The sequence below is a fragment of the Cryptotermes secundus genome, unplaced genomic scaffold (genome assembly GCF_002891405.2).
Source record: "Cryptotermes secundus unplaced genomic scaffold, Csec_1.0 scaffold166, whole genome shotgun sequence".
NCBI classification, from domain to species: Eukaryota; Metazoa; Arthropoda; class Insecta; order Blattodea; family Kalotermitidae; genus Cryptotermes; species Cryptotermes secundus.
The window spans coordinates 949,917-977,023 of NW_019720562.1; the positions used below are offsets into that span (position 1 = coordinate 949,917).

General features: G+C 41.6%; 1 protein-coding gene across 2 annotated transcripts in view; it reads left to right on the forward strand.

Moving 5' to 3' along the window:
- Positions 1-278: 278 nt before the first annotated feature.
- Positions 279-27,107, forward strand: part of LOC111868186 (laminin subunit beta-1) — a 113,362-nt gene continuing 86,533 nt past the window's right edge. For both annotated transcript variants that reach the window (XM_023858624.2, XM_023858631.2), the window contains exons 1-2: positions 279-350; positions 14,340-14,516. In XM_023858624.2, coding sequence (XP_023714392.1) covers positions 14,462-14,516 — 55 coding nt within the window. In that variant the 5' untranslated portion in view covers positions 279-350; positions 14,340-14,461. The remainder of the gene's footprint in view (positions 351-14,339; positions 14,517-27,107) is intronic.

Sequence of the window (27,107 nt, forward strand, 5' to 3'; positions counted from 1 at the left end):
CTTATTATGGAATCCATCGCTGGTGCAACCGAGTATAACTGCGTTTGTGAAGATGGGAACAATTAAATGAAGTTGCCATTCCATTTATTAAGCCGACTCCCTTGGACAAGTTCAGCGCCTGTGGCTGCCTAATTGAATGAGATATTCTGATAGTTAGGAATTTGTTTATAGACACGGAACCGTACTCGGACATTGTTTGACAGGAAAAGTTTCCACCATTCTTACACTTCGGCTGATTGCTGTGTAGGTGGGGAGGGAGTATGATACTAGTAACAGCAGTGAAGACACAGTAACTCTCCAACTTTCAGTCCTCATGCGAGTTTGACGAAGGTCGGTGCAGAGAATAAGAGGTATGTGAGTGTTGTCAAAGGAATGCAGTTTATATGAAGTTCTTGTGAATAAATTAATTGTACCAGAACCAGTTATTTCTTTTGAACTCTCACATTGGTTTATCTTAATGTTTAACTATAGCGCAACATCAAAACAATTGTTATGTGTGGGAGATAAACTTGGTTAGGAAAGTATAAAAAAAAAAGAGCGTGGGAAAATTAAACTATTCGAGTGTAAAAGTTTCATATGATATTTTTGTGTGTTGTATTACGTACAGCATTGTTCACTGCGGGGATGTGGACTTACCACTCGTATTGAAAACGATATTATGAAGGAATTTTACATTTTACGACATTATATACTTTACACAGTAACTGGGACCGGCCGGGACAGCTCAGTCGGTATAGCGACTGGCTGATGGCCAGAGTTCGATTTCCGGCAGGGACTAGAGATTTTTCTCTTCCCCACCGCGTTCAGATCGGCCCTGAGGCCCACCCAGCCTCCTATACAATGAGTACGGGGACTGTTTTCCCCGGGCTTAAAGCGGCCGGGGTAAGAAGCTACCCATCCTCTAGTGGCAAGGTGGAGATATACCTCCACTTCTCTGTACGCCTTTATGATAGGGTGTTTAATTAATTAAGCACAGGAACATCTTTACCTTATATAGCCTTTACTCTTGAGTTACCTGGAATTTGAAGTGCTTGTTTGCAAGGAATGCCCGTACATTAGTTTTATTTATTCTTGTGCACCCAGTTTGTAATACGTAGATCACCTTTGAATGGGTTTGGACGAAATTTTATATTTAGTGTCATAAATTTATCGGTTAAATTAAAGTTTCATCAAAATGGGAGAACATAGCTAACTTTCGAAAGTAGGCGACAAAAATATTTGAGACACACTATTTCAGTCATGTGATTTATTAAACTTAATGATTTTTATTTTTATTTATTTAATAATTATTATATGACAGTGTTTTAACTGAGAGGTCATGTGCAGTGAAACGAGGTGAGTGGATGTTCAGCAGTGGTGAATTTGAAAGGCTTGGTCAGAAATAACCCATGCTTTATTCGAAGGCACTACAGAGGCATTAGCCACCAATGGCGGGGTGTACAATGAGATCCTCACTTAGATATCCTAACTATTTTTACAGGAGTAATGTTATGATACAGACTGTAAGGAGCAAAGTTTTGCCTGTTGGTTAAAAGATATATTTGGGGTTTTGAAGGTATTATCAGCAGATTTGTTTAGGCTTGACTTATTTGCATTTTCTGTAATCAGTATTAGTCGGTACAGGCCCTACAGTGACGAGCTACCATTATTTGTACGTGGGCCAATTTAAGAAACTCACCACCTGCTCGAGTCGATGGTTCGAGAGATTCAATGTTCCATTTAATTCTGAGTGTTTCTGAGCGTGATTCACATAAATGCGAATAACTCTAATTTTTAATTACCGTGTGAGATTTTGAAAGATCGGAGTGATACAAATATGAGTATATTTTTCCCAGTATATATTAGCATGATATATAAACTAAAATTTACATGCAGCACTTAGTGGTGAATATAATAACATAATTTCATTATTTACTGAAAGTTGTGGATAAAAATTAAAGAAGCAATCTTTTATTTATCGACCCGCAGTTTAGAGAATGTGTATATGTACATGGTTTTAAGCCTTCTGTGGCTATTTTAATTGCATTCTATTATGGAAAAGGGTGCTAAAGTTACGTTGATGTACGCCATCTTTTTCGTCTACTCATGTTTTACAGGGTGAACATATTTGTGAAGTACCTGCTAGCTAATGTTTATTAATTAATTTAAACGTTACATGAAACACGCGTGTAAAAATGAACATCTTGGACGTCTTTCAGTTTCTCCATACCAGCTTAAGATAGCGTAGATACTTTGGCGCTAACTCGCCCACAGCTTTTCTGTGCGGAAAAGATGGTTAATATAAATTGTTCTCACTTTTATTCCTCCGACTAAATGCGTCGATATTTGTTTTACACATATTTCCGAGGAACAGTATGGCCGTACAGATTCTAAAATATCCGTATTTAAAGACACTGAAATAGAAAAATGAACTTAAAGGCCCCTCCGTTTATTTCTTCACGGTTTAGAAAATAATTTTCTTGTAACCATTTTGTTATCACAGATTGAATAATTTGCAACTTTTTATGCTGTACTAAAGTAAAAATATTTATGTGCTTATCATTTTCTCTTTTCTTGTGGTTTAATGAGTATCCTGTGTACTTTATTGGTCCCGCGTTGAAAATTTTGTCAACAATTCTTTTGTTTGAGTAAAAGGCGAGCAGAAATAAACATTTTTATTCAGTTGTAATTTTCTTGGGTACAAGATATAGTGGGTACAGTTTTCTCGTATGCATTTTGGGCACCTGTGTCCTATGTGGGAACGGGTGCAGTGTTCTTCGCCTGGCACACACTGTTGAAAGCAAAGGATTGTTTTTCTCTTCCATCCCCCACTACGGCTTGCCGTTTATAAGATGGTCAGTTGTTAAGAAACCCCTCAAAATGTTACTTCAGGATTAAAACCCGTGTAATTTTTCATGCTGTATACTGAGTATGGCCTCAGTTTCATCCTAAAGTGCCTTAAATTTCCTGACATGGCTAAACGCACGGAATTATAGATTATTAGATTTTGTTTCAAGTGCATAAATTATGAGGCGTTGAATGGGATATGGTGAGGTGATAACAAGTGATGCGGAAGAAAGCTTTAGTGTCTGTTTTAGTGGGGTTACCTTCATTGAAGGGACTGTGAAAAATAACCTGGTGCAGCTCAGGTAAGTGTTCTTATGTCAAAAATCGAAATAATACGCCCCGAGTGCAAGGAAAGTGTTGTGTCATTGTAAGAATAGCATCTGATTTCCTGTGTCAACCCTGTTAGTCTTCTCAGCTCTGGACTGGAAGGAACCTACAAGTCTTGTTACACTGATACGATCCTCTTAGAAGCGTTCGCTACCCTGCAGAAGAGGGTCCTTAAATTGGCACCGTCCGCCTGTCTGTCTGTACTCACGCAGCAGCTCGAGAACCATTGAACGGTGAGAAAACAGAAGTAGCCCTATCCTTCTTTTTCTTTTCTTTTTTAATTCGCTTAGTGGGGGGTGGAGTCCAACTGGGCCCACTCGGCACGGCGGCCACTGATTGGCCTATTGTGTGATTATGATGATGGAGAAATTGGTGGAATGGAGTACTCGGAGAAAACCCACCCCGACGCCACTTTGTCCACCACAAATCCCACTTGACCAGTAATAGTTCCACCCCACTAGCAATAAAAAAAACCGTTTGAACGCCTGTACCAATATTTACGAATTTTTGTGTGTGTCATGTCACCGGAGCCAATCTGAACGGCATAATTCATAATTCCTGCCATCGGGAATACCAAAATTACAGCCATTCGAATTGCTGAGGCAAAAATCTAATATCGCTTGTACGCCTATATCGATCTTCATGAAACTTAGTAGGTATATCATGCCGCGTGAAGGCATTTCAACGGCGCACTTAATAAATTCCTCCACCAGTAAAACCAACATTACAGTCTCTCAAATTTGATCAGTAATACCAACATTACATCCTCACATTGCGATTATGACCGTCATGTTACTTACATGCCTTAACATATCGTTAATGGAACTTGGTGCGCATATCATGCCATCTGAACCCGCTTGAGGCGTACGTCATAAATCCCTCCCATCAGTAATAGCAACATTACAGTCTTTCAGATTGCTGAGGCAAAACAATTAGCAATTTACACGAAACCATGGCCACTGAGGCCATCTCAACGGCGAACTTCATAAATCCCTTGGAATACTAAAACCAATATTACAGCCTCTCAAAATGTTCAGGTAATAATATTATTACTGAGAGCCTGAACCAATCATTATGAGACTTGGTATGTATATCATGCCACCTGAACCCACTTCAACAGTGTACTTCGTAAATCAGTCCCATAGGTAATACTAACGCCACAGCGTCCAAAATTGTATTGTTTTATTGACTTCATTACGCATACATACTGGGGCACTATGCTACAAGCCGGAAGTCCTGGTGAGGTCGATTTTTCCAAATTACCTAATCCTTCCAGCCGCACTATGGCCCTAGGTTCGACTCAGCTTCTAATAGAAATGAGTACTAGGGAACTTCCTGAGGGGTGAAGGGCGGCCGGCGCGTAAGGCTGACAACCTTACCGCTATCTGTGAGCCGGTTGTCTAGGGAAAATGTGGGAGCATCGACGTCTCACACCCCAGTGGGCCCTCACGGTCTGTTACAGGGATAGCTCTACTTTTTTTTTTACTCGTACACACTAAAGTGTTATTTCTGGATCGTATCAGGTACTTAAATTACAGCGGAAGGAAAGTGGACGATTATATCTTCCTAGAACTTCTTGTATAAATGTGATGTTGGGGTGATTAATAAAATGTGTTTATACATGCCTATCCTCTTAACTGTACAAATATAGCATACACTTTACACACAAGCCCGCATGCATAACTAGCCGAATATTAATTGGTTATAGCGCAAAATAATATACAGAAAAAGTGAAATGCTTTGTGTAGAATATACATTTTAACAGTTTCTTGACCATTTTTCCAGATTTCCGAGATAGTGCTCTTAAATTCGTTGTTTCACGACGCCGACAGTGTCGAGGCTATGTTGCGCCTATGATATGGTGTTTAATGAATGTGGAGCAGGCGCTGGAATTAGAGGTGACAGATAAAACCGAAGTACTCGGAGAAAAACTGTTGCAGTGTCATTTTTCCACGACAAATCAAACATGACCTGAGTGTGGATTGAACCCGGGCCGCCGCGGTGGGAAGCCGGGTGCTAGCCGTTTGAACTGTGGCACGGAAGTTTGGGATAATTAAACAGTTCATAACTTGTATGTTGAACAATGAGCAGCGATCGTCCGAACACACCGTAATGGTTTCGGAGGCTAGTATTATCGATAATTGTTAAAACAAAAATTTACTGCCACCGGAATGTGCAGGTCTCTGTATATAAATATGGAGTCTGTCCATAGTGTAATTCCTTGTAAAAATGACTAAAATATCATACAATGTCCTGTGGCATTAGTTTTCAACATGTACGTGACAGTCAAGTGGCGGAAGCTATCAAATGGGCACCTTGTAATTGCAATAGGTATTCCCATTTTAAGGCAGACGGCAGTGCCCTGCACAGCATTCACGAACACTTTAACATCTTTGCATCGACTGCTATCACAGCTGCTTGAAGCCTTGCCACTCGGTCGTCTATAGTCTTTGGGAATGGGGGTACTGCATAAACTTGCTTCTTCAGGTGTCCCCAAAGGCAAACAATCTATAGGAGTTAGATCCGGCGACCGAGAAGGTCTTGCAGCCGGCCCTCGACATCCAGTCTGTATATATAGAAATATACGAAGACTTTTGTACCTTAGGCCCCCATACACACAGTTTGGCCTTCCGATCGACCTTACAGGCAAAACTTTCACAGTTTGCCCTCTCCCTTTCCTTCCCCATACATGCGCAGATAAACCGGCAGGCTTCATGCCACAGTCACAGTCTTCCAGCCTATATTGCTGAGTCCCACACGTCACGTGCTACGTCCTGCAGGTAGAACTGACGGACTGACGGGTTTCCTACAGACCAACAGTCCCATACACGAGCAGATAAACCGGCAGGCTTCACGCCACAGTCACGGTCTTCCAGCCTATATTGCTGAGTCACACACGTCACGTGCTACGTCCTGCAGGTAGAACTGACGGACTGACGGGTTTGCTACAGTCCAACAGTCCAAACGATTGGCCGGCCGGCCGCACCACACACATCAGTTTTGCCTTTCAGTATTCAACTGTGCAGGCCGAACGGGAGGCCAAACTGTGTGTGTATGGGGCCCGTTAGACCGCTTGGAAACTACAGTTGGCTGTTTAGAAAACTAAATATTAAATTTGACCAAGATAATTTTGAGTAAAATTTTAACACAAAATTTGACCAAGCAATGCTGTTACTTAATTCCACACTCCAGATGCTGTGAGGGCAATGAACCAAGATGAGGACACACTACTTGTTTGTGCATTCAGCAATCCATTACAAAAGCTGCAACCGCCAGATATAGGTCACGAGAATAATTCATTCAGACACTTGTAAACGAGGAGTTGGTTATGCCCGGGAACCACCAGCGTGAACGAAAAATTTAATGCGTAGTTTGAAAATGGTAATATACGAAAGTTAAACTGTGGCATACAAAATGATAAGAGCAGTTACATGTCAGAATTCCTCCAGCGGTATTCATGTTTGTACTTATTTGTTTTCTTTGATGATATAGTGTACGAAGTTCCAATGGCAAAACGCCGTGCCATGTTTTGCTTGCAGTCGTGAGATTTTGACTGCTGTAAAGTCTCTCAGTAAAATAAAGTCGTAAAGATGCTGTGTGAAATTATGGTAACACAATGTGCCGATAGGCGCTGCACGCAGCTAGTCCTAATTTTGCTGCTAGGTGGATCTATCAATTGTCTCTCAGTCGTCAGCAGTTGTAATTGTCATGAAAAATGCTTATTTAGAAGATATTCAAACAAGTATTTTGTATTGATATGTTGGGTTTTTGGACTTTATCCATCGTCCTGGTTTTTGAGATAACAAGTAAAAACACGACGTTTCGGAAACTGGATCTGTTTCCGTCCTCAAGTGAAGGAAAACACCTATTCAGTTGGGTCCGTTAAAAAGAGCTAGCCTCAATCACTGGACAAACCGATGTCACAAAACATGAAGATTATAAAAACCTGAGACCAGGCTAAGTCCATGAGAGCTAATAAGAAAAATATTCATAACAAATTGTAGCAAACACTTACAAGCGTGGAACCAGGATAGATAGATCTGTAGAAATTTTGCCACGAAACTAAACTCATAACCAGGTCCATGACCCCACGGCATGGAATAGAAAGAAGAACTAGTAACAAAAAAACTAATAGTGTGTAACTAGCGTCAACAGTGGAGTAAATCACGTCTATCTAATTTAGAACTTAATAGAAATAAATAAAAGCATATATCACGTCATACAGATCTTCTATGTGAATTGGTGACTTCATTGGTGATAATGGGGATCCAAATGGGAGAAAAGTCCAAACTGGGTTGGCTAATTGGGTTGGCCGAGCATGCCATATGGGCCGCTTCCTTGTATTTCCTATACCTGATGTGGCTTTCAATATCCAAAATCTTAGCGTCATCCCAGCCTACCCTATGTCCCTCTTCATAGGCATGTTGGGCTAGTTTAGATTTTTCTAGAAGACCTTCTTTTAGGTTATGCATATGTTCCCGGAGCCGCACGGCCAGAGGTCTGCCTGTTTCGCCAATGTAGCTTCTGCCACATTCACAGGGAATGCTATAGACGCACTGTGCCGTCTGTTGCGGATCTCTTTTCGGTCCCAACTGAATAGGTGTTTTCCTTCACCTGAGGACGGAAACAGATCCAGTTTCCGAAACGTCGTGTTTTTATTTGTTATCTTAAAAACCAGGACGATGGATAAAGTCCAAAAACCCAACATATCAGTGTGTTATACACCATCGTCAGAATCATATAGTAAGTATTTTGTATATTTTTTCAGCATTGAATGTTCTGATATGACTGGATTGTGAGAACTAGGAGCGCCTACTAAGTGAGATGGCAATTGTTTCCAATAGTAAGATAAATTGTAAAAGAGCTAGATTAAAAACTGTATAATTAGGCACTATGCCATGAAGACATGTGGGGAGTGAGGAATAGCTCCATCATTCTTGACCTGGACACTAAATGGAGGAGAGTGGTCAGCTTCACGCCCCGGCCGCTTTATCCTCGGTACCCATTGGATAGACTGGATGTGCCCCAGAGCCGGTCTTGGCGCTGTGGAAAAGAGGAAAATCTTGGACTGCCGGGAATCGAACCCGGGCCGTCCAGTCCGTAGCCCGCCGCTACACCGACTGCGTTATCCCTCTCCAAAAAAAAAAAAAAAAAAATATAGATAGCCATATAATGTGAATTGTCTGGTTTCTAAATGGAACGGTCTAAGAGGTGGGATATAATTTGTAGTTCGTTGAAAGTCAACCGACGTTTCATAGGACCATGCCGCCTCCACCTTCTGATTCGAAGACTAAGCCGAGCAAGAAACGAATGTGAAGCACAAGACAAACAGCAGTCGGCATGCCGAAATTTCGGATTATATAGGAAACAGGAAGAAATGGAAGACATAAATTCAGTTCCCTTTGGCTCGCCCGTACCCACTGGCTGTCACACATACCGAGCGAACCGGTAGGAGACAAGATAACCTGCTGTCTTCCATCTGCAATTTCGTAAAGCCGATTGTTCTGCTTACCATCTGCTTTCACGCTCGTTTCTTGCTCGGCTTATTCATCGATTCTGAAGATGAAGGCCACGCGTTCCTCCGAAACGTCTGTTGACTTTCGACGGACTACACGGCGTTATATCCCAGAAACATAGAACTCTTCATAACCACCTCTGTGAGGGCCTCAATTTCTGCATTATGTTGAGAGTTGTTTTGATTACTACATCTGGTGGTTCGTAAAGTGTTCTATGGTTACGAGGAAAGCAACATTCACTAGCTGTGCGTCTCGCAAGCGTTGCATTTTTATAAACAAAAACTACCCGTAACCGAAAACGCTTATAGAGATGTACGGCTGTAATGACATGACATTGAGTTTAGTTCGTTGTAGAATTCGAACCCTGTTTTTGTACGCAGTACTGTAGCGTGTTATTATTGTAAAAATGATTACTAAACCATTTTATTAATGTTATTAGTAATAATTTTACTCTGAAATACTTAATAATGGGTGTATTATTAAATTCAGATACAATTTCTTTGAATTGTCTTGATTTGTTTTTGATACAGTACACGATTGTAAAAGTAAAGTAAGTAAAGTATATCCCTGTAACGGGCCGTGAAGGCCCATGGGGTTGTGAGACGTCGAGGGTCCCACATTATCTAGACAATCGGCTCAAAGATGGCGGTAAGGTTGTCAGCCTTACGCGCTGGCCGCGCTTTACTCCCCAGGAAAAATTTTAATTAATTCCTGGTACTCATTTCTGTACAGGATTGTACACGTCCCAATAGGGCGCTAATGGTTTAAAGATAGTTCTCGCTATAGATATGCCTCCCATTTTAATAAAATTGATTAGTAAAATTTTGCATCATTGAACAAGAGGAATTGTGTACAACTTAAACAATGGACGAAGATTATCTAAAGGTTTCTGATAAAGGTCCATATTTCATTATTAAATTACGTTGGACATTGCATGTCGCCTTCGGCATATTTAAATTACACGAATTTTCCGATACAGCGTCTTAAATGTTTTATAATTTAAATGTACCAAAGACTGTGGACAGTGCCCAACATAATTTTACAATATAATTGTGTATTATCTATTCTTGTGGAAAAGTTTCAGCATAACTATAGTTGTTACGGGCGCACTTTAAGAACTGTTAAACAAGAAAGTGACAAGAGAAGTCTGAAGCGAGGAGTTCAGTTTCCTTGCGTACATCAAACAAAACACGTATTCCAAAAAAGAATATGTTACTGGACTTGATTTTGATCTGTGTGTAGTTCGACAGACTACACGATATCTACCGAGCTTGAGAAGATGGTTCCGGGGCTCCATAAACAACAAAGATGGTTGGTTACACAAGCGTAAGAAAAGTCTTGCGGTATCAGGGATTCAGTAGAGAAATCTGGCGAATTAGGTGAGATGAAATTTAGTTGCTTGTTGCTCAGTCGGTGTAGCCACTGGCTATGGGATGGGGACCGACAGAGTTAGATTTCCGGCAGAGGCAAGAAATGCTTTCTTCTCCACAGCTCCAAGACCGGTTCTGGGGCCCACTCAGCCTCCTATATGGTGGATATGGGGGCTGTTTTCCAGAGATAAGAAGCTGATCACTTGTGTCGAGGTTAATGTGTGGAACTCTGTCTCCACTCCCCCAGATGTCTCAGTGCGAGGCGCTTAATTAAGCACAGGGACAACTTTACATGTCGATGAAACATATAACTTCGAGTATATCCTCCTTGAAAGTTAATCTTGGGAAACGAAACTTTGGTGGAACAGTTGGTAATTTAGTTCGGTGATTTCGATAGTGGTTCCAGTGATGCATCTACTGAAGCTGATGACGCTAGTGATTAAGTTTCTGTAATTAAAGATTTGTAGTTGTGAAGATTGAGTCTGATGACCAACCATGAATCACAGACTGATGTTCTTGATACGGTATGCACGGTACGTAATTCAGCTGTTATAGCGAGAGCCAGATAAATTTGCCGCGATTTGCGCCAGAGGAATTTAAAGTGAAAGACGGGGGGCAAGGAAGTGGAAGATGCTCTTTGCGATCGTAAGAACACAGTAACATAAACAGTGTCCGCACATGCGAGTTTCTGAAAGCTAGTATCACAGTGCTTGCATAAAAGAAAAGGTAAAGCTATCCCTGGGACAGGCCGTGGAGGCCCATAGGATGGTGAGAGGTCGAGGCTCCCACATTTTCTGCACGAAAGGGTCACAGATGGCGGTGAGGCCAGCTTTACACGCCAGCCTCCCTTTAGACTGCGGGATGATTTTTGGTACTCATTTCTGTTAGAAGGTGAGTCGACCTCGGTGCCATAGTGCAGCTGGAAGGATTAGGTGAATTAAACAATCCAATTAGATCATCGGGAATCGAACCCGCGACCATCCGGCTTGTAGCTTAGTGCCTCAACCAACTACGCTACCGCATACCCTACAGTGCTTGTATAAACGTCTCTATTCGAGTAGGTAGTTTGCTGTTTTCAACCGAGGGACATTGCCATCACGTCTGCTGAATGGTTAGTCCGGATTTTGTTTCCGTATTGATAACAACATTTAAACGCATTGTATGCCGAATCCAACTTCTTCCGAGTTTCTCTAAAGTCGCATGGCTAATTGTGGGCGTTGAATGGCCCATTACGCTCCTTCATAACAGTGCCGCCACGTTAGCATAGAATAATGAGGGCTTTCCAGACATTTTTGCTGTCGGTGTAGTCATTTTGCCTGAAAGAGTCCCCAAGGAGTACCAACTCCTCATGAAGGCTGTCTTAATCACACAGAGCTGTAGCCCTGGTACCAGTATGGGAAGCATGGCATGCTTGTTGGGCGGGTGGTGATGAAGCTAGAGTTGAGATAGACTTTGGTAAAAGTTACTCTGCTTGGCACCTGCTATCACGCTGGTATCTTGTTCGGCTTATTTTTGACCCTGAAGTTGGAGGCGATATGCTCCTCCGAAACAGGTTGATTTTCAACGGACTATGCGGCGCTATATCCCAGAAGATAGTATTCTTCATAACCACCGCTGTGAGAACCTCATATCCTACATTATGTTAAGACTTGTTTTGATTTCATTTGTTTAAACTTTGCGCTTAAAGCGAGACTTCATTAATATTTTTTTATATCACATTATTCCAAATCCAAATAAAATGCGAACGGCACTGTATCTTGGAACTCGTTGGGCAGTGTTAGCGGATTATCGCATTGTCGAAGTGTAAAAATTTGGAAGAACATTTCCCAGTATTTTAATGTGTCGAATAGGAACCGGGATAGCGTAGTCGGTATAGCGACTGACTACGGGCTGGATCACGGAGGAGTCGGAGTTCGACGTCGTCCAGACCGGCTCTGGGGCCCACCCAACCTCCTATCCAAGGGGTACGGGGGGGGGTCATTCCCCGCGGGTAAAGCGGCCGGGGCGTGAAGCTGACCAGTCACATCTAACTAGTGCCGAGTTCAAGAAAATATGGATCTATACATCCATTCTCCCACACGCCTTCATGACGTAGTGCTTAATGAGTTAAGTACAGGGACAACTTTACTTTTGTTTTTTTCATGAATGATTAGCGTATTTCGAGCAGTAGACTTTTTGTTAGAGAAAGACCGGAATCGAATGCACACAGTTTTAATGAAGAAACACAAGACAGAATCGGAGCTAATTTAGAAATGTCCCAAAACATCTTTAAGGCGGTTCAATAAACAAATGTATCAAAGTTATTCGTACACCGAGCCACAAAGCTGCATCATTTACATCTATAAAGTATAAAGTTTACAGTGGCGCAAGAATTCCACGAGGCAGACAGTGTTGAGAGAGTGCAGTTTTGTGACTGGCTCTGTGGAGCCGTGTGTAGTGATGAAGTCTGTCAATTGCTGGTCTGTTTATCGGATAAGGCACGGTTTCATTTTCGTGTGCACGTAATTACCGAGAATAATACCTAGATACTGGTCATCAGAAAATCCTAGACTGATATACGACATGCCTTTACGCGGTGTAAAGATTAGCGTGTCTTGTACTATCAGTGCAACAAGGAGTTATTTTGAAGAAAGCAGTCTTCTGGGATTTGGCACCGTGTATATGTGGTGTTAACCGACGTTTCGGAGGAACGTCTCGCCTCCATCTTCAGGGTAGAAGAAACCATATAAGAAATCTGCAAGCGAAGAGACCGTGAGAAACGGTACAAGCAGACTGCTTTCTTCATAGTCACCGCCGTGAAAGCCTCAAATCTTACAAGGAGTTATTTTACTTACTTTTTTTTTTCAGCGGCAGTAAAACGTCAGACAAACCCTGATTCCATATTTGAAAGCTTAACTGATGCGAAGAAGGAATGAGTGTTCTTTCTTCAATACAATAAATAATCCAGTGACTGCCTTAGCAGCATTTTTCGTGATCGAATAATTAGGTGTCCACTCAGTCACCTCTTGCGATTATTGTGTATGGGGAAATTGGAAAGACGTGGTTTACCAGAACAATCCACACAAAGAGAACGAAGTTAAAAAAGACGTCGAACGCCCTATATACACATTTTCGCGACAGGAGCTTCAGAAAGGTTTTGAGTCACATATTTACCAGGTATCAGGCATATCTGACGGCTGAAGAGCATTCCTAGTACCTGTTATGACATGCGATGAATTGTACCACGGAGTGCACGATGTTATGTCAGTATCACCAGAAAATCGCAATCCGATTGCTTGCTGTCATGGCGTGTTCCACGATAAAGGTGATATCGTAATTAATAGAAGGATTGGGTCAATAGAACTCGGAACTTGGCCCAAGGTTGAAAATTATGTCTTCTTGGGGAGTTATAATGATTTACGGACAGTATCCTTGGCCAGTACGCCTTAATGGCATAGTGCTTAATTAGTTAAGCACAGGGACATCTTTAGCTTTTATCCTCCTTGGCCAGGGCTGTCTAAGTACAGCTGTAACTCGAAAAGGATTTTTTTTAATTATGTCACATAAGGGCGATCAGATCAAAGAGGATGATATTAACGGAGTACATAGCAAGCATGAGAGTTGAGAAATGAATACAAAAATTTAGTCGGAAATCCTGGAAACAAAAGTCCTCTTGAGAGATTAAGCCTTAAAGAAAGTGTGTGAGGATGACGGCTAGATTCGGATGGCTCAGGCGGGGCCTTGTGAACGCTGCTGTGAACTTCATGGTACCATGAAAGACTGGTAATTTGTGGAATAGTTGAGCAGCAGTTAGTTTCTCAGAGATTCATCTTATTGGAGTTGATTAAGGTTGGTTACAAGACTCCTAGACTGAAGTCAGTCTCAGATATTCTTTTCTTTTTACTCCTGCCCGGGTGATATAAATGTTCAATTCGTGCTTCTCTTCATGCATAAATTCAATGTTGAGATGACATTTCAAAAGATACAACCATTGATTTGTTATTTTTAACATAAGTGTCGTAGACAGGCTCTGAGTCTTAGAAATGCCCGAAGTCGGAGCTGATTTGAATAGTGATAAGAGCTTTAACCCCCTTCCTCTTTTCTGATATTGAAGTAAATTTATTTTGGGGCCTTATGTTGTATGAATCCCAATGACACCTGCAGAGCAAGGCCACATTGTACGAGGAAAACAACTGCACGCTGGGGTTCAGTAAGGACGAAGAGTGTTCCAGGATTGGTGACGGAGAGAAAGTATGATTTGTTTTATAAAGTGCATTAATGCTACATAGCCGATTATACAATAATTTTTGGTTGATAATAGGTCGTATGGATCGAATCCTGTTCTGCTGTTAACGCCGACGGAACTGATACGGCAACAACGTAAAGGAAGTCGTCGAACAGCTACTGCCGTGGAGAAGAGATTGTGCTGGGAGGACCTCAGTCATGGTACCAGAGCCTAGGATCCTGCTTTTCTTACTTCTCCTCGTAGCGTGGGCGGGTAAGTGGACCGCTTTGTTTTTGTCTCCGCAGTGCTCTCCTTCCACCAAACCAACCATCGGTAGTTCCGGAAAATGCACTGCGAATATTAAGGTTGTGGTGGGCACACGTTTCCTTCCTACTATTCGGTCTGACTGCTGCGACCCCTCATGGGCCTTGAATGGAACTTACAGAGCGGTGTGGAAACCAAATCCAATTTCGACTGTAGCATTTCTGAACGTGAAAAATGTACAATTTTTTTTTTTGCCTTATGACACTAAGAGCTGTGGCATCGGGATATGGGTACAACAAAAATCCCGAAGTATTTTGGGATGAGAAGTGCCGTATGATAGAGGATGGATTCATATAAGTGGGGTTTATTGAGAAATTTCTTATGAATCCGAAGGGGTCGTGGTTTGTCAGGCTGCTTTACCTCTACCGACCACGTAAATCTTTGCACAGAGAATGGCCCCTGAGTACAGAGTATGTGAAGGAGTTCAAAAGAGAATTAATATCCACTGTACATGTACATTTAAAAAGAAATGTTTGTACGCAGATTGTGTTTTATAGTTTCTCCTGATACCTGGCGAATTGATATGTTTGGTGAAAATATGTTACCTTTGTTTGATTCTATGCTGCAACGTGTTTTCTTTTTCTTTTTGACATTTCACCAGAATTTAGTTGGAATGTAGCAGGTTGGCCCTGCAACCCGGCAGAAAGAATATACTCGTCGTGAGATTTAGATCGACTCGTATCAAACATGACGTAATGTTTGCTTCCCATATATCAGTTCCACGGTCGGTACAACATAACTCTCATTGGTGATGAGTAGCGCGTCAAAAGTACGATATTCCATTAGTGCGGGACCAACCCAGGCATGCAATTTACAGTGTTACCAAATATTGTTATGTGGAGAAGAAATTTAGCACTTTTTTTTATTGCTAGTGGGGTTGGGCCAAGTCCCTTGTACTGCGTCAACTTCTTGCCTATTGTACCAGCCCCAGTTGATAGGTGAGGGTGATTGTGGAGCAATTGGTAGAATGAAGATTGGCAAGGGAAACCGAAGTACTCGGAGAAAACCTGCCCCAGCGCCACTTTGTCTACCACAAATCCCACTTGACCAGACCCGGGATCGAACCCGAGCCACCGCGGTGGGAAGCCAGCGACTAACCGCTTGAGCTGTGGCGCGGCCAAGTTTGCACTAACTTCGCCGACAAGCGGCGGTCGCTCGGTCTATATATTTCTCTTGGGGACTAAAGCCACGGAGTTTGTTGTTTATGTTTTGAAAAAAAAAAAAAGGAATCTTAACATTCCTATACTGAAAGCAATTTTAAATCTAAATCATAATGCTCAGAGTCTAAAATAAAGCCCGTCTGTGATGCAGTTGTACGGTATGAACTTTATTTTGCGTTCTTCAAAATATTCGATGTCCTTTTCATTCCCGATCGTCCCAATGCTTTATGCTAAATGTGCTATTTTCAGTCTGTTTAATTATCATGAAAACAGCAAGGCAAAGTGACAAGACAAGACTGTGGAGATCTCACTTGAGAGAAGATGATTAAATAAGATACATACTAAATTACCTGTGCGCAGTAAAAAAAAGGGTAAAAAGGTAAAGCTGTCCCTATAACAGGCCGTGAAGGCCCATAGGGTTGTGAGACGTCGAGGCTCCCACATTTTCTCTAGACAGTCGGTTCACGGATGGCGGTAAGGTTGTCAGCCGCTTTTCGCACTAGCCGCCCTTTACCCCCTAGGAAGATTCCTGGTACTCATTTCTTTTAGGGGCTGAGTCGACTTCAGGACCTTAGTGCAACTGGAAGGATTAGGTCAATTGAAAAAATCCAGTGACCTTCCGGCTTGTAGCATAGTGTCTCAACCACCTAAGCTACCGCGTGCCCCCCCCCCCTGTGCACAGTATTACAGTTAAAATATATTTTTGGCAATCTAATGGATCTAGTGTGTGACCAGAACATTTGTCTCCTAGGGCTTTAAAATAGAGTTGAACTTTTCAGTAAGACATGAAAGATGCAAGTCTGTGGAGTGTCACATAATGCACCCTTTACCCGTCCTTATGTCTGCCTTACCTCTCCCTCAGCTCAAATAACAATATTATTATTATAGACAGTAGGTGATTGATCCCCGTGAAACTAGGTATGGATATCATGCCATGATATGCATTTACTCTCAGATATTAAAATCACAGCATTTCGAACTGGAGATGCGAGCAACACTAACCCGATTCTTTACAGTGAAGTGGGAGAAGCAGTAGCGTCATTCAGTTTTGTATGGCGTTAGATATCTGAAAAGTGTGTACTAATTATTCATATTCGTATATTGAGGGCAATGAAAGGTGACAAAGTGGCGATAGCGACATCATTTGTTGAGGGGAGGGTGGCTAATGAATCATAACTTGATCTATGAAGTTTTTATTGACATATTACGACATAAACGTTATATGTGAGATCTGACAAGTAACCGGACTGATTATGTTAGAAAGAAATTGTCTTTAGTTAGTGTGAATGTTTGCAAAGTATTCGCCTTCTGACTGTGTTACAGGAGTTTCAGTATCTTGGATGGCTGAAATTTTTTTTTTTCAATTTAGGCAACGCGTTTCAGTAATGTCACATTGCTCTGAATATCTGCAGGTGATTCTGAGTGAGGCACTGCAAGATAGTTTAATGAGGGGAGCATAAGAAAAGTCACGCGAAGTAAACTCGGACGAGTTCGGTGAATGTTACAAAACTTCTAGCTATTCTTTCTGGTCAGTATCCTAAGTGTTGTGCGGGCATATTGTGAAGATGAAACGTCCACTTGTTCAACAAAGAACTTGGTCATATTCTAGAAATGTACTGTCGTAATTCTTCCAGACGTTGGTGGTACAATGTCTGGTCGACTGTTGTGGAGGAATAAATTTGCAGTGGATAATTTTTGTGGTACAAAAAGAAACACATAAGAATCGGTTTGTTAATTACATAATCTTGCGATTCTACAATTGCAGAATGCCTGTAGAGGGAATATCGAAACTGACTTTAATTTCAATAATAAATTTCTATGGAATAAAGCAGCCTTTGCAACTCACTGATATTTGTCTGCTATCCTTACTGAAGTTTATTCAGAGGAATCTGAGCTAATATTTAAGCGAAGTGCCCATGTTCTTCTTACTCCATTGCTTGTAGTGGATAACGAAAAATAAAGGAACACAGTCTAAAAAATGACAATTAAGGAAACAGAACTACATATCTCTTTTTGTTTTCTCGATAATGTCGAGGTGGTAGGATTTTGATTCTCGTCAGAGTCTCCAGCTCCAGGCATGACGACGTGTAAGGCAGTGCTGCATGTAAGTACATATTTCGATTATATAAAATCACCATTAGGACTCGTAATCGAAACAGGATATATCTTAAAATTATTTCTTTTCCTTTGCTCAGCGTGACCTCCAGAATTACCTCCTGAAGTTATCGCATAAGTCAAGGGACAGTCTATTTGCAGAGGGATGGTAATTTACAAAACGTTACTAATATTTACATTATGTGGCCGATTTTGCGTTACGTTCACTTATAAATCGCGAACGAACGAATTAATTCCCACGCCCCACTGATGTGTGGCAACCCGCAGCTTGAAGTACACTGATTTAGAGCAAGGATGCATGTATCTCAATATAGAGCTTCCAGTGTTAGGCAGGAGCAGGCAAAGCAGCTGTACGAGGAAGAAGGAAAGTTTGACACACACCAAGCCTTAAAGCATAATTGTTAAACCGAGTCATTCGAATATAGGGACAGGTGCATTTAACCATCCCAGTGTTCGTTACAGCAATGAAGTCAGCTTTGAAATTAATTTGCTGAGTGCATTAAATGTTGGTCCGCTTCTCTTAACTTTAATTCGGCAACTTCCTCGTTCATATGTGTTAATTTGCAATTTCGTGATGTGTTTTAAAGTCGTCCTTACTGCACTGTGTGCAGTATTTGTATTTTTACAGACGTGAAAGTATTGATTCAAAGCATTAATTAGCGGACCCCCAAAACTGAGTCTAGTGAGCAGTGTTCTGCTTGAGAAGCTGCTAATCATGCAGGTAGTAGGGAAGATCCCGTTTTTAACAGATTGTGAGAGTTCATACTTCCTTCACGAAAGCACTGCACAAGACCCTACCCAGCTCTAGACCTCACACCCTATTTCTTTAGCATCCATTTTAACATCTTTCATCTAAGCCAACATTTCTCTCGTGCGAATCGTTCCATCAGATTTCCAGACTATAATTCTGAAAGATTACAGGATTTCAGAAATTACTTTCAAGAACGTAATTTTAAGCTAACGAAATATTATGTGTTCTTTAGAGGCCCTTACCCGCTTTTGTCATTACGTTGGTAAATGTAAAGTTGTCCCTGTGCTTAACTCATTAAGCACTACGTCATGAAGACGTGTAAGGGAGTGGATGTATAGATTCACATTTTCTTGACCTCGGCGCTAGTTGGAGGTGAGTGGTTATCTTCACGCCCCGGCAGCTTTATCCCCGGGGAAAGAGCCACCAGTACCCATTGGATATGAGGCTGGGTGGGCTCCAGAGCCAGTCTGGACGATATGGAGAAGAGAAAATTCTGACCCTACCGGAACTCGAACTCGACCCTTCGGTCGTCCAGTCCGTACGCAGTCGCTATAGCGACTATGCTACCTCGGCTCTATTACGTTGGTAAGTCAGTAAATTTAAATCTTAAGCGATTAGGCGTAAGGGATTTTCAAGTATGACATGCTCGTTACTGCATTGTGAAATTCGTAAGTGGACTGAGACTGTTCATATGCCATGTACTTTGTCGGTGTAACATGTCATACGTCACTGTGTTTTTCCTCAGCAACCCATGGCTGTAAGTAGTAAGACGGTATGTGAACGTGTTTCCATTTCATTGTTAACAGAACATTATTATTACATTTCTCCGCAAGGAAGGCATGGAAAGGGGTTTCAATGCATGTCTTTAAGCGCAGTATGAGAAATAGTACTTGCCAAAACTGTCAGTGTTCGAGTAGTACAAATGATTGAAAAGAGTCTTGTCGCCAACATGTAGAAAGCGAAGCACGCGAAACAGCTGCAATAAAATGAATGGTTGAGTATCGCGCGGCTACTGCCGAGAGACAGAAGAATATCGGTGCATGAATTCGTGTAGTAACTCGACATCACTTTTTATGATGCTGACGCCATACTCTGTCTGAAACATCTGAGATCCAGTAGTGAGCGCACAGTGGGTGGCCTGTTCTCGCCATAGCGAAAGAGCTCTGTGACAATTACCAGAGGAAAAAGGACGATTTTTGTGTGTGTGTGTGTGGGAAGGGGGTTGAAGAGACATGGCTCTCTCACTGTACTTGAAAACAGACGTTCCAGAAAGGAGATGGAGACAAATTCTTTTACAAAGAAAATATTCAGAGTTCAGCAAACAAGGTGATGGCAACATGTTACGAATATGCTATGATGCTATTGGTGTTACTCGTGTGGATTTCACATCCATATACTTACGGCTAATGTCTTTTACTGCTGTTTCCGAAAGAGACGCTCAGACACCAACCCTAGAGAAGAAACCAAGATCTGTCCAAAGGCGTCTGTCTTCTTCAGCCTCCATCCTCCCAATAGCCCGTATTTATCACTGCAGTTTGGGCTTGCATCACTTAATTAGCACTTAAGAAGTAAGGATTTCAACTTGTCTCATTTTGGTCCGTCACACTATTAATTACAGAGTAGATAGTTGGGCGGAAAATATTGTCCGGAGGAAATGTCGACAGCATCCGAAGGATTTCTTAAAAAACGCAATACGAAAACTTCCAATATCCTAGAACAAATATATATTTTGAAAAAGGGTAAGGTAAAAGCAAAGTTGCCCCTCTGCTCAAATAATTAGACACTGCGCCATGAAGGCGTATAGAGAATGCATGTATAGATCCACGTGTTCTTGGCCTCGGAACTATTTGGAGGCGAGTGGTCAGCTTCACGCCCCGGCCGATTTACCCGGAGAAAGAACCTCTGGTGCCCATTGGATAGGAGGCTGGGTGAGCCCCAACCGGTCTGGACGACGTGGAGAAGAAAAAAATATTGGCCCTACTGGGACTCGAACTTCGACCACTCGGCCGTATAATATGAGATTTTGAACAGAAAGTAAAATTATGTGTCCCGGAAATATGTATGAGTTTAACACATCTGTCTCGCAACAAAATTGCAAATAAATGGGAATTAGGTATTTTCTCAATTTACTAGTATTTACTCGACCTCAGGTGTGTACACATAATTAATATAGCAATTTTATTTTGATTTCATATAAATCAACTTCAGAAAAACTTAAGACAATATTTTTGGATCTTGACGATATCTGGCACAATGAACATATTTTTCGTGTCTTCCCCTCTTTTTCAGAAAAATTGAGCATCTCAGAGTCGTGGAGGGTGAGAACGCCTCTGGAAACCGTAAACAGTGCGTCTATTTCATTATTGTGGCCAGAAACGCGTTCGGCGAAAATAAGAACGAACTAAAGTAAGGAGATCTGAATGTTTACGGATGTACAGATGAGAAAAGTGGGTAAACTGAACCTGTGTTATGGTTTCGTTTTCGTTGATTAATTGTGATGGTCAGATCAGCATTTCTCTTTTCATAGATGATGTTAATGACTAATGGAACTAAAGAATTCCGTTAGTATGGGTTAGAAGCGTACCAGCTCTAAAAACGTCGGTGCAAGTTGACACTGTATGAAAATGCGACGTTAATTATGCTGGGGACATGAAGTAATGCTTAAGATGGGTGCCAGTGTAAGACTTTGAGACCTGAACTGTGTTAGACGATTTCGGTATAGGTGAATTTGGCTTCTGTAGGAAACATTGCGATTCTTCTGGAAATAGGACAATTCTGCATAATCATACGGAGTTGCCCAAAAGTCAGTAAATAAGTTAGTAAGGTGTACACTAAAACACTTTAGAGTTTTATTTATTACTTACTGAATTTAGAAAAAAAAAATTGTTCGAAATGAGACCATCCGTATTCACTGCACAACTCACAACGTTGTGATACAGTTATACAAATTGACTAACTCCGTGGCTTTAGTCTGCAAGCGAACTATACCAACCGAGCGACCGCCTCTTGTCGGCGAAGTTAGTGCCAACTTTTGCGGATAGAGGGTGTCGCGTGGTCAGAGCAACGAATCCGCACTGCCGTTAATTTCGGTTTTATAGACCGGATCCGCTATTTCCTTTAAAGTAGCTCCTCAGTTATCTTCACGAGGCTAAGTGAACCCCGTTCCAGACCCACTACTTCTCATAAAATCTCAGGATCTGTAGCCAGGAACTCTGACCACTAGGCCACAGAGGCCACAAATGTAAACATACGTTCTCTCGTATTAATGTGGATGTTCAGATTTAAATCTGCCAGTCAATTTGGAGAGATCGCCTCTGTGGCCTAGCGGTCAGAGTTCGGATAGACACATGAAATGTACAATGTACAATGTTCTCGCATCGTAAAATCCATAAATTTACTTGGAGATCTCCTGATGGGAAGATACACAATCAAATTGACCATATTTTGATAGATAGGGGACTGCATTCAAGTATACTTGATGTCCGATCATTCAGGGCAGCAGATTGTGATATTGACCACTACCTGGTGGTGGCAAAGGTTAGAGAAAGACTGGCAGTGAGTAAATTAACAACACACAGAGTTCATATGGAGAGGTTCAATCTCAAGAATTTAAATGAGGTAGAGGGTAAAGAGCAGTATCGTGTTCAAATCCCAAATAGGTTCGCGGCCTTGGAAAACTTGGAAACTGAGGTGGATTTTAAAAAAACTTGGGAAACTATTAGAGAGAATATAAAAATTTCTGCCAAGAAGAGTCTAGGTTATTATGAACTGAAGAAGAAGGCCATGGTTCGATGAAGGATGCTCAAAATTACTATACCAAAGAAAAGAAGTCAAATTTCAATGCTTACAGGATCCAAGCGAGTTAAATGGGGATAATATGAACAATATAAGACGCGAAACCAGCAGGCATTTCAGGAACAAAAAGAGGGAATATCTGAAACGCAAAATTGATGAGCTTGCAATGAACAGTAAGAACAATTACATTAGAGGAATAAATCACTTTAAGAGGGGTTACCAACCTAGAAGTAATTTAGTGAAGGATGAGAATGGTGATCTACTTGCAGATTCCCACAACATTTTGAACAGGTGGAAGAACTACTTCTCTGTTATCGAATGTACATAGGGGGTCAGTGATGTTAGGCAGATAGAAATGCACACAGCTGAGTCGATAAATACCTGATCCTAGCCCTTTTGAGGTTGATATTGCTATTGCAAAATTGAAAAGATATAAATCGCCAAGTAGTGATCAAATTCCGGCAGAACTTGTTCAAGCAGGAGGCGAAATATCACGTTCTAAGAACCAAAAGCTAATTACTTCTATTTGGCATAAAGAAAAATTGCCTGATCAGTGGAATGAATCTATTATTGTACCAGTTCACAAGAAGGGTGATAAAACTGACTGTAGTAATTATCGGGGGATATCACTGCTACCAACTTCATACAAAATTTTATCCAGTATTCTTCTCTCAAGGTTAAGTCCATACTTAGATGAAATTATCTGAGATTATCAGTGTGGGTTTCGTTGTAACAGATCAACTACAGATCAGATCTTATTCATTCGTCAGATATTGGAGAAAAAAATGGGAGTACAATGAGACAGTATATCAGCTATTTGTAGACTTCAAGAAAGCCTATGATTCAGTTAGGAGGGAAGTATAGTACAATATTCTGATAGAGTTTGGGATACCCATGAAACTAGTCAGGCTGATTAAAATGTGTTTAAACGAAACGTATAATAAAGTCCGTGTAGGTAAACATTTGTCTGATACATTTCCTATCCAGAATGGTCTAGAACAAGGAGATGCTTTATCGCCACTCCTTTTCAACTTTGCTTTAGAATATGCCATTAGGAAGGTCCAGGGAAACCAGGTGGGACTGAAATTAAACGGGTCACATCAGCTGTTGGCCTATGCTGCTGGTATGAATCTACTGGGTGATAATGTAGATACCATAAAGAAAAACACAAACTTTAATTGACAATAGTAAAGAAGTTGGTCTAGAAGTAAACACAGAAAACTAAGTATATGTTGCTGTCTCATCACCAAAACGCAGGACAAAATCTTGACGTAAAGATAGGAGACAGATGTTTTGAGGTTGGAGAAGACTACACAATGAGGAGCTTCATAACTTGTACTCTTCTCCAAGTATAATTAGAATGATCAAGTCAAGGAGGATGAGGTGGACAGGGCATGTAGCACGAATGGGGGAACGAGGAATGCGTATAGGATATTGGTGGGAAAGCCAGAAGGAAAGAGACCACAAGGAAGAACAAGGCGTATGTGGGTGAACAATATTAGAATAGATCTTAGAGAGATAGAATTGGATGGTGTGGATTGGATTGATCTGGCTCTGGATAGGGACCAGTGGAGGGCTCTTGTGAACACGGTAATGAACCTTCGAGTTCCATAAAATGCTGGAAATTTCTTGAGAAGCTGCAGATTTGGCTTCTCCTCAAGAAGGGCTCAGCTCCATAAGTAAGCAAGACACGTGAAATAAAGAAACTATACAAACACGTCCAGAATATATTTTCATATTAGACCTCGGAGCCGTATATGTAATTTTATAATAAGGCAAGTTAGTGGCAATATTTCTCTTACGGAAACGCATATTGGCTGACATAAAAGGACTTCTGATTCTGATTAATTGCTACTCGTATGATGTCTGTTCCCATAGTATAGGATTCTCTAGGCAGCATTTCTGAAGTGTGTTCTCTTGACTTTGCCCCCTTGTGAATATGTATTGTAAAATGAAGGAACTTATGACTGAATCATAATGGAGAATCGAATATACTATGATTGACGCAGAATGAGTACTGACATGCGAAAGGCCGTTCTGTAAAATTCTGCAATTCAGTATTTCTCAAAATCCACACCGCTAAGTAGAAAATTTGTTTACCCTTACTCTTAGTCAGATGATTTAAACTTCCGTGGTATATAACTTTGCCAATTAGAACAGTAAAGGATCTGGTAACCCGCACAGAGAGTAGGAATTGTTTTTCTCTTCAGCAAACTTATCTTAAATTGTGTTTACGTAATCTTTTAGGCCTCAAGCATTGAGAACGCTTTTGTGTGTTACACACGGGGAAGAAATCCCGTGGGCCCTGTAGAGTATTTTGTGCAACATTGTAAGCGCAATAAGCGAAATCTGAGACATGACAACAGGAAATGTGAACGCATCATGCCGGTCACATTTCTGTACGAAATTGTAATATTCACTTTCTACGCCGGGATAGCGTAGTCGGTATAGCGACTGGCTACTCGCTGGACAACCAAGTGGTCGAAGTTCGAGTCCTGGTAGGATCAAGAAATTTCCCTTCTCCACGTCGTCCAGATCGTCAGTGGGATACACCCAACCTCCTATCCAATGGGTATCAGAGGCTCTTTCCCTGAGGGTAAAGCGGCCCGGGCGTGAAGCTGACCCCACCTCTAACTAGTTCCGAGGTCAAGAAAATGTGGATCTGTACATCCACTCCCCCACACGCCTTCATGGCGCAGTGCTTAATTAGTTAAGCACAGGGACAACTTTATCCTTTTTTTTCCCCATTGGCGCTACAGCCCTCATTTGGGTCTAGGCATACCTCCATGAAACTCTCCCTTTCACTTCGGTTTACTAGATCTTAAACATACGGTAGTACTCCTTGGGCGGGTGATCAGCTCGTCGCAAGGCCTCTACCTGTACACAAACACAGAAAAACGCACACAAACATCCATGCCCTAAGTGGGATTCGAACCCACGATCCCGGCTTCCGAGCGAGCGAAGATAGTGCATGCCTTAGACCGCTCGGCTACCGTGACCGGCACAACTTTATCTTAACCTTTACCTTTTATATAGTCACTCTAGAAACGTTTTTCTTTAGAGCTTTTCTTGTATTTTTTCAGTTTTGATTGTTACGACATTACGACTGGATTGTGAGTATGCGAAGCGGATGTCTCGATGTTCAGTAATTGTTTTCTAAAATATTTGGGTCCACATTAAATTTATTTTATTAGTTGGGACTTGAATACCTGAATAACCATATATATATTTGGAGGAGCGTCGATAAAATTGCCATTAATTTTAGTGTCACTAACTTCGCCGACAAGCGGCGGTCGCTCGGTCGGTATAGTTCACTTGTGGGCTAAAACCATGGAGTTTTTTTTTTTGGGTCGCATTTGAAAGTCTGTGTTTTCCGCAGTCTTCAGTGTTCTCGACCGTAACCTTGTATAGAATGGCTTGATCTCTTCTTAACGCTGGTAGCGATGTCTTCTTGTTTGTTTGTTTTTATTACTACTGGGGTGGGACTATGTCCCTTGTACTGCGGCCACTTCTGGCCTATTGTACCAGCCCCAGATGATTGGTGAGGGTGATTGTGGAGCAACTGGTGGAATGAAGATTGGCAGGGGAAACCGAAGTACTCGGAGAAAACCTGCCCCAGCGCCACTTTGTCCACCACAAATCCCACTTGACCAGACCCCGGGATCGAACCCGGGCTGCTGCAGTGGGAACCCAGCGACTAACCGCTTGAGCTATGGCGCGGCCCTTCTTTGTATTTGTATTTGTATTCTTGATTGTTGCGTGTAGTGTTATATGTTAACTGCTCTCGGCTCCTGGTATCAGACGACCGCGGATGTAAACGGAATGAATGGGATGATGCGTAAGGAAAAGGGAAGTGATGTAATTGGTTACGCGCTCCAATTAAGAAATAGCAAAGTTCGTGCCGTCTCACATCTGTGATCCTCTTGAGTAAAGAAGATACGAGGCGTGACACTTCCATTGAAAAGCGCTACTAATAACATTTACATTTCTAAGTACTGAAAATCGGATGTTTCCTGTAAGATCTGTATTTTTTGTGAGTTATTTAACGACTTTATATCAGTATCGATACTGCATAGCGTAGGATGTTTGATTGATTGACAAATGATGATTTGCTTGCAAAGAACCAAAGAAGGAAGCGATCGAGGTGATATCCCGGCATGTGCCTGGAAGGGGCGTGGAAAACCACGATGAACCTCAGGATAGCTCGTGTCCCGGTTGAGATTCGAGACGAGCGCCTCGCGAAAACAAGTCTAGAACGTTATATATAGACCAACCTGTTCCGTATATAAGCATAATTAATGACAAATAAAGGAGACCGAAAAGTCCTCGATCCTGTTTCTGAATTCGCCCAAAAGCAAGGTTTAGAGAGAGAAAATAAAGACATTCTTGAAACTGAAAATTGTGAGTTCAGAGAAACTTGTGTTGCTTCAAAGACAGGAATTCGTATGTTTGGCGAAGCAGTAAAACTTTCGGGCGCTGCGTGAACGAAAAGGTTATCATCGAGTTCACTACGGGGATGCTTAACCGTTTCGTGTTTACAGAAACAAGTAATTGCAAGAGAATCCAAACCCATGGTATTTGGAACCAGTCACTGTTGTCGGATATGACTCGTTCTTTTCCTAAGTTGCGTGTATGCAAGCCGATTTGAGAATATGCCGTGTTGTTTATCAGGAGATAGTAGGGTGTACGTATGCTGGCAAAATAGCATGTTGCGTACTT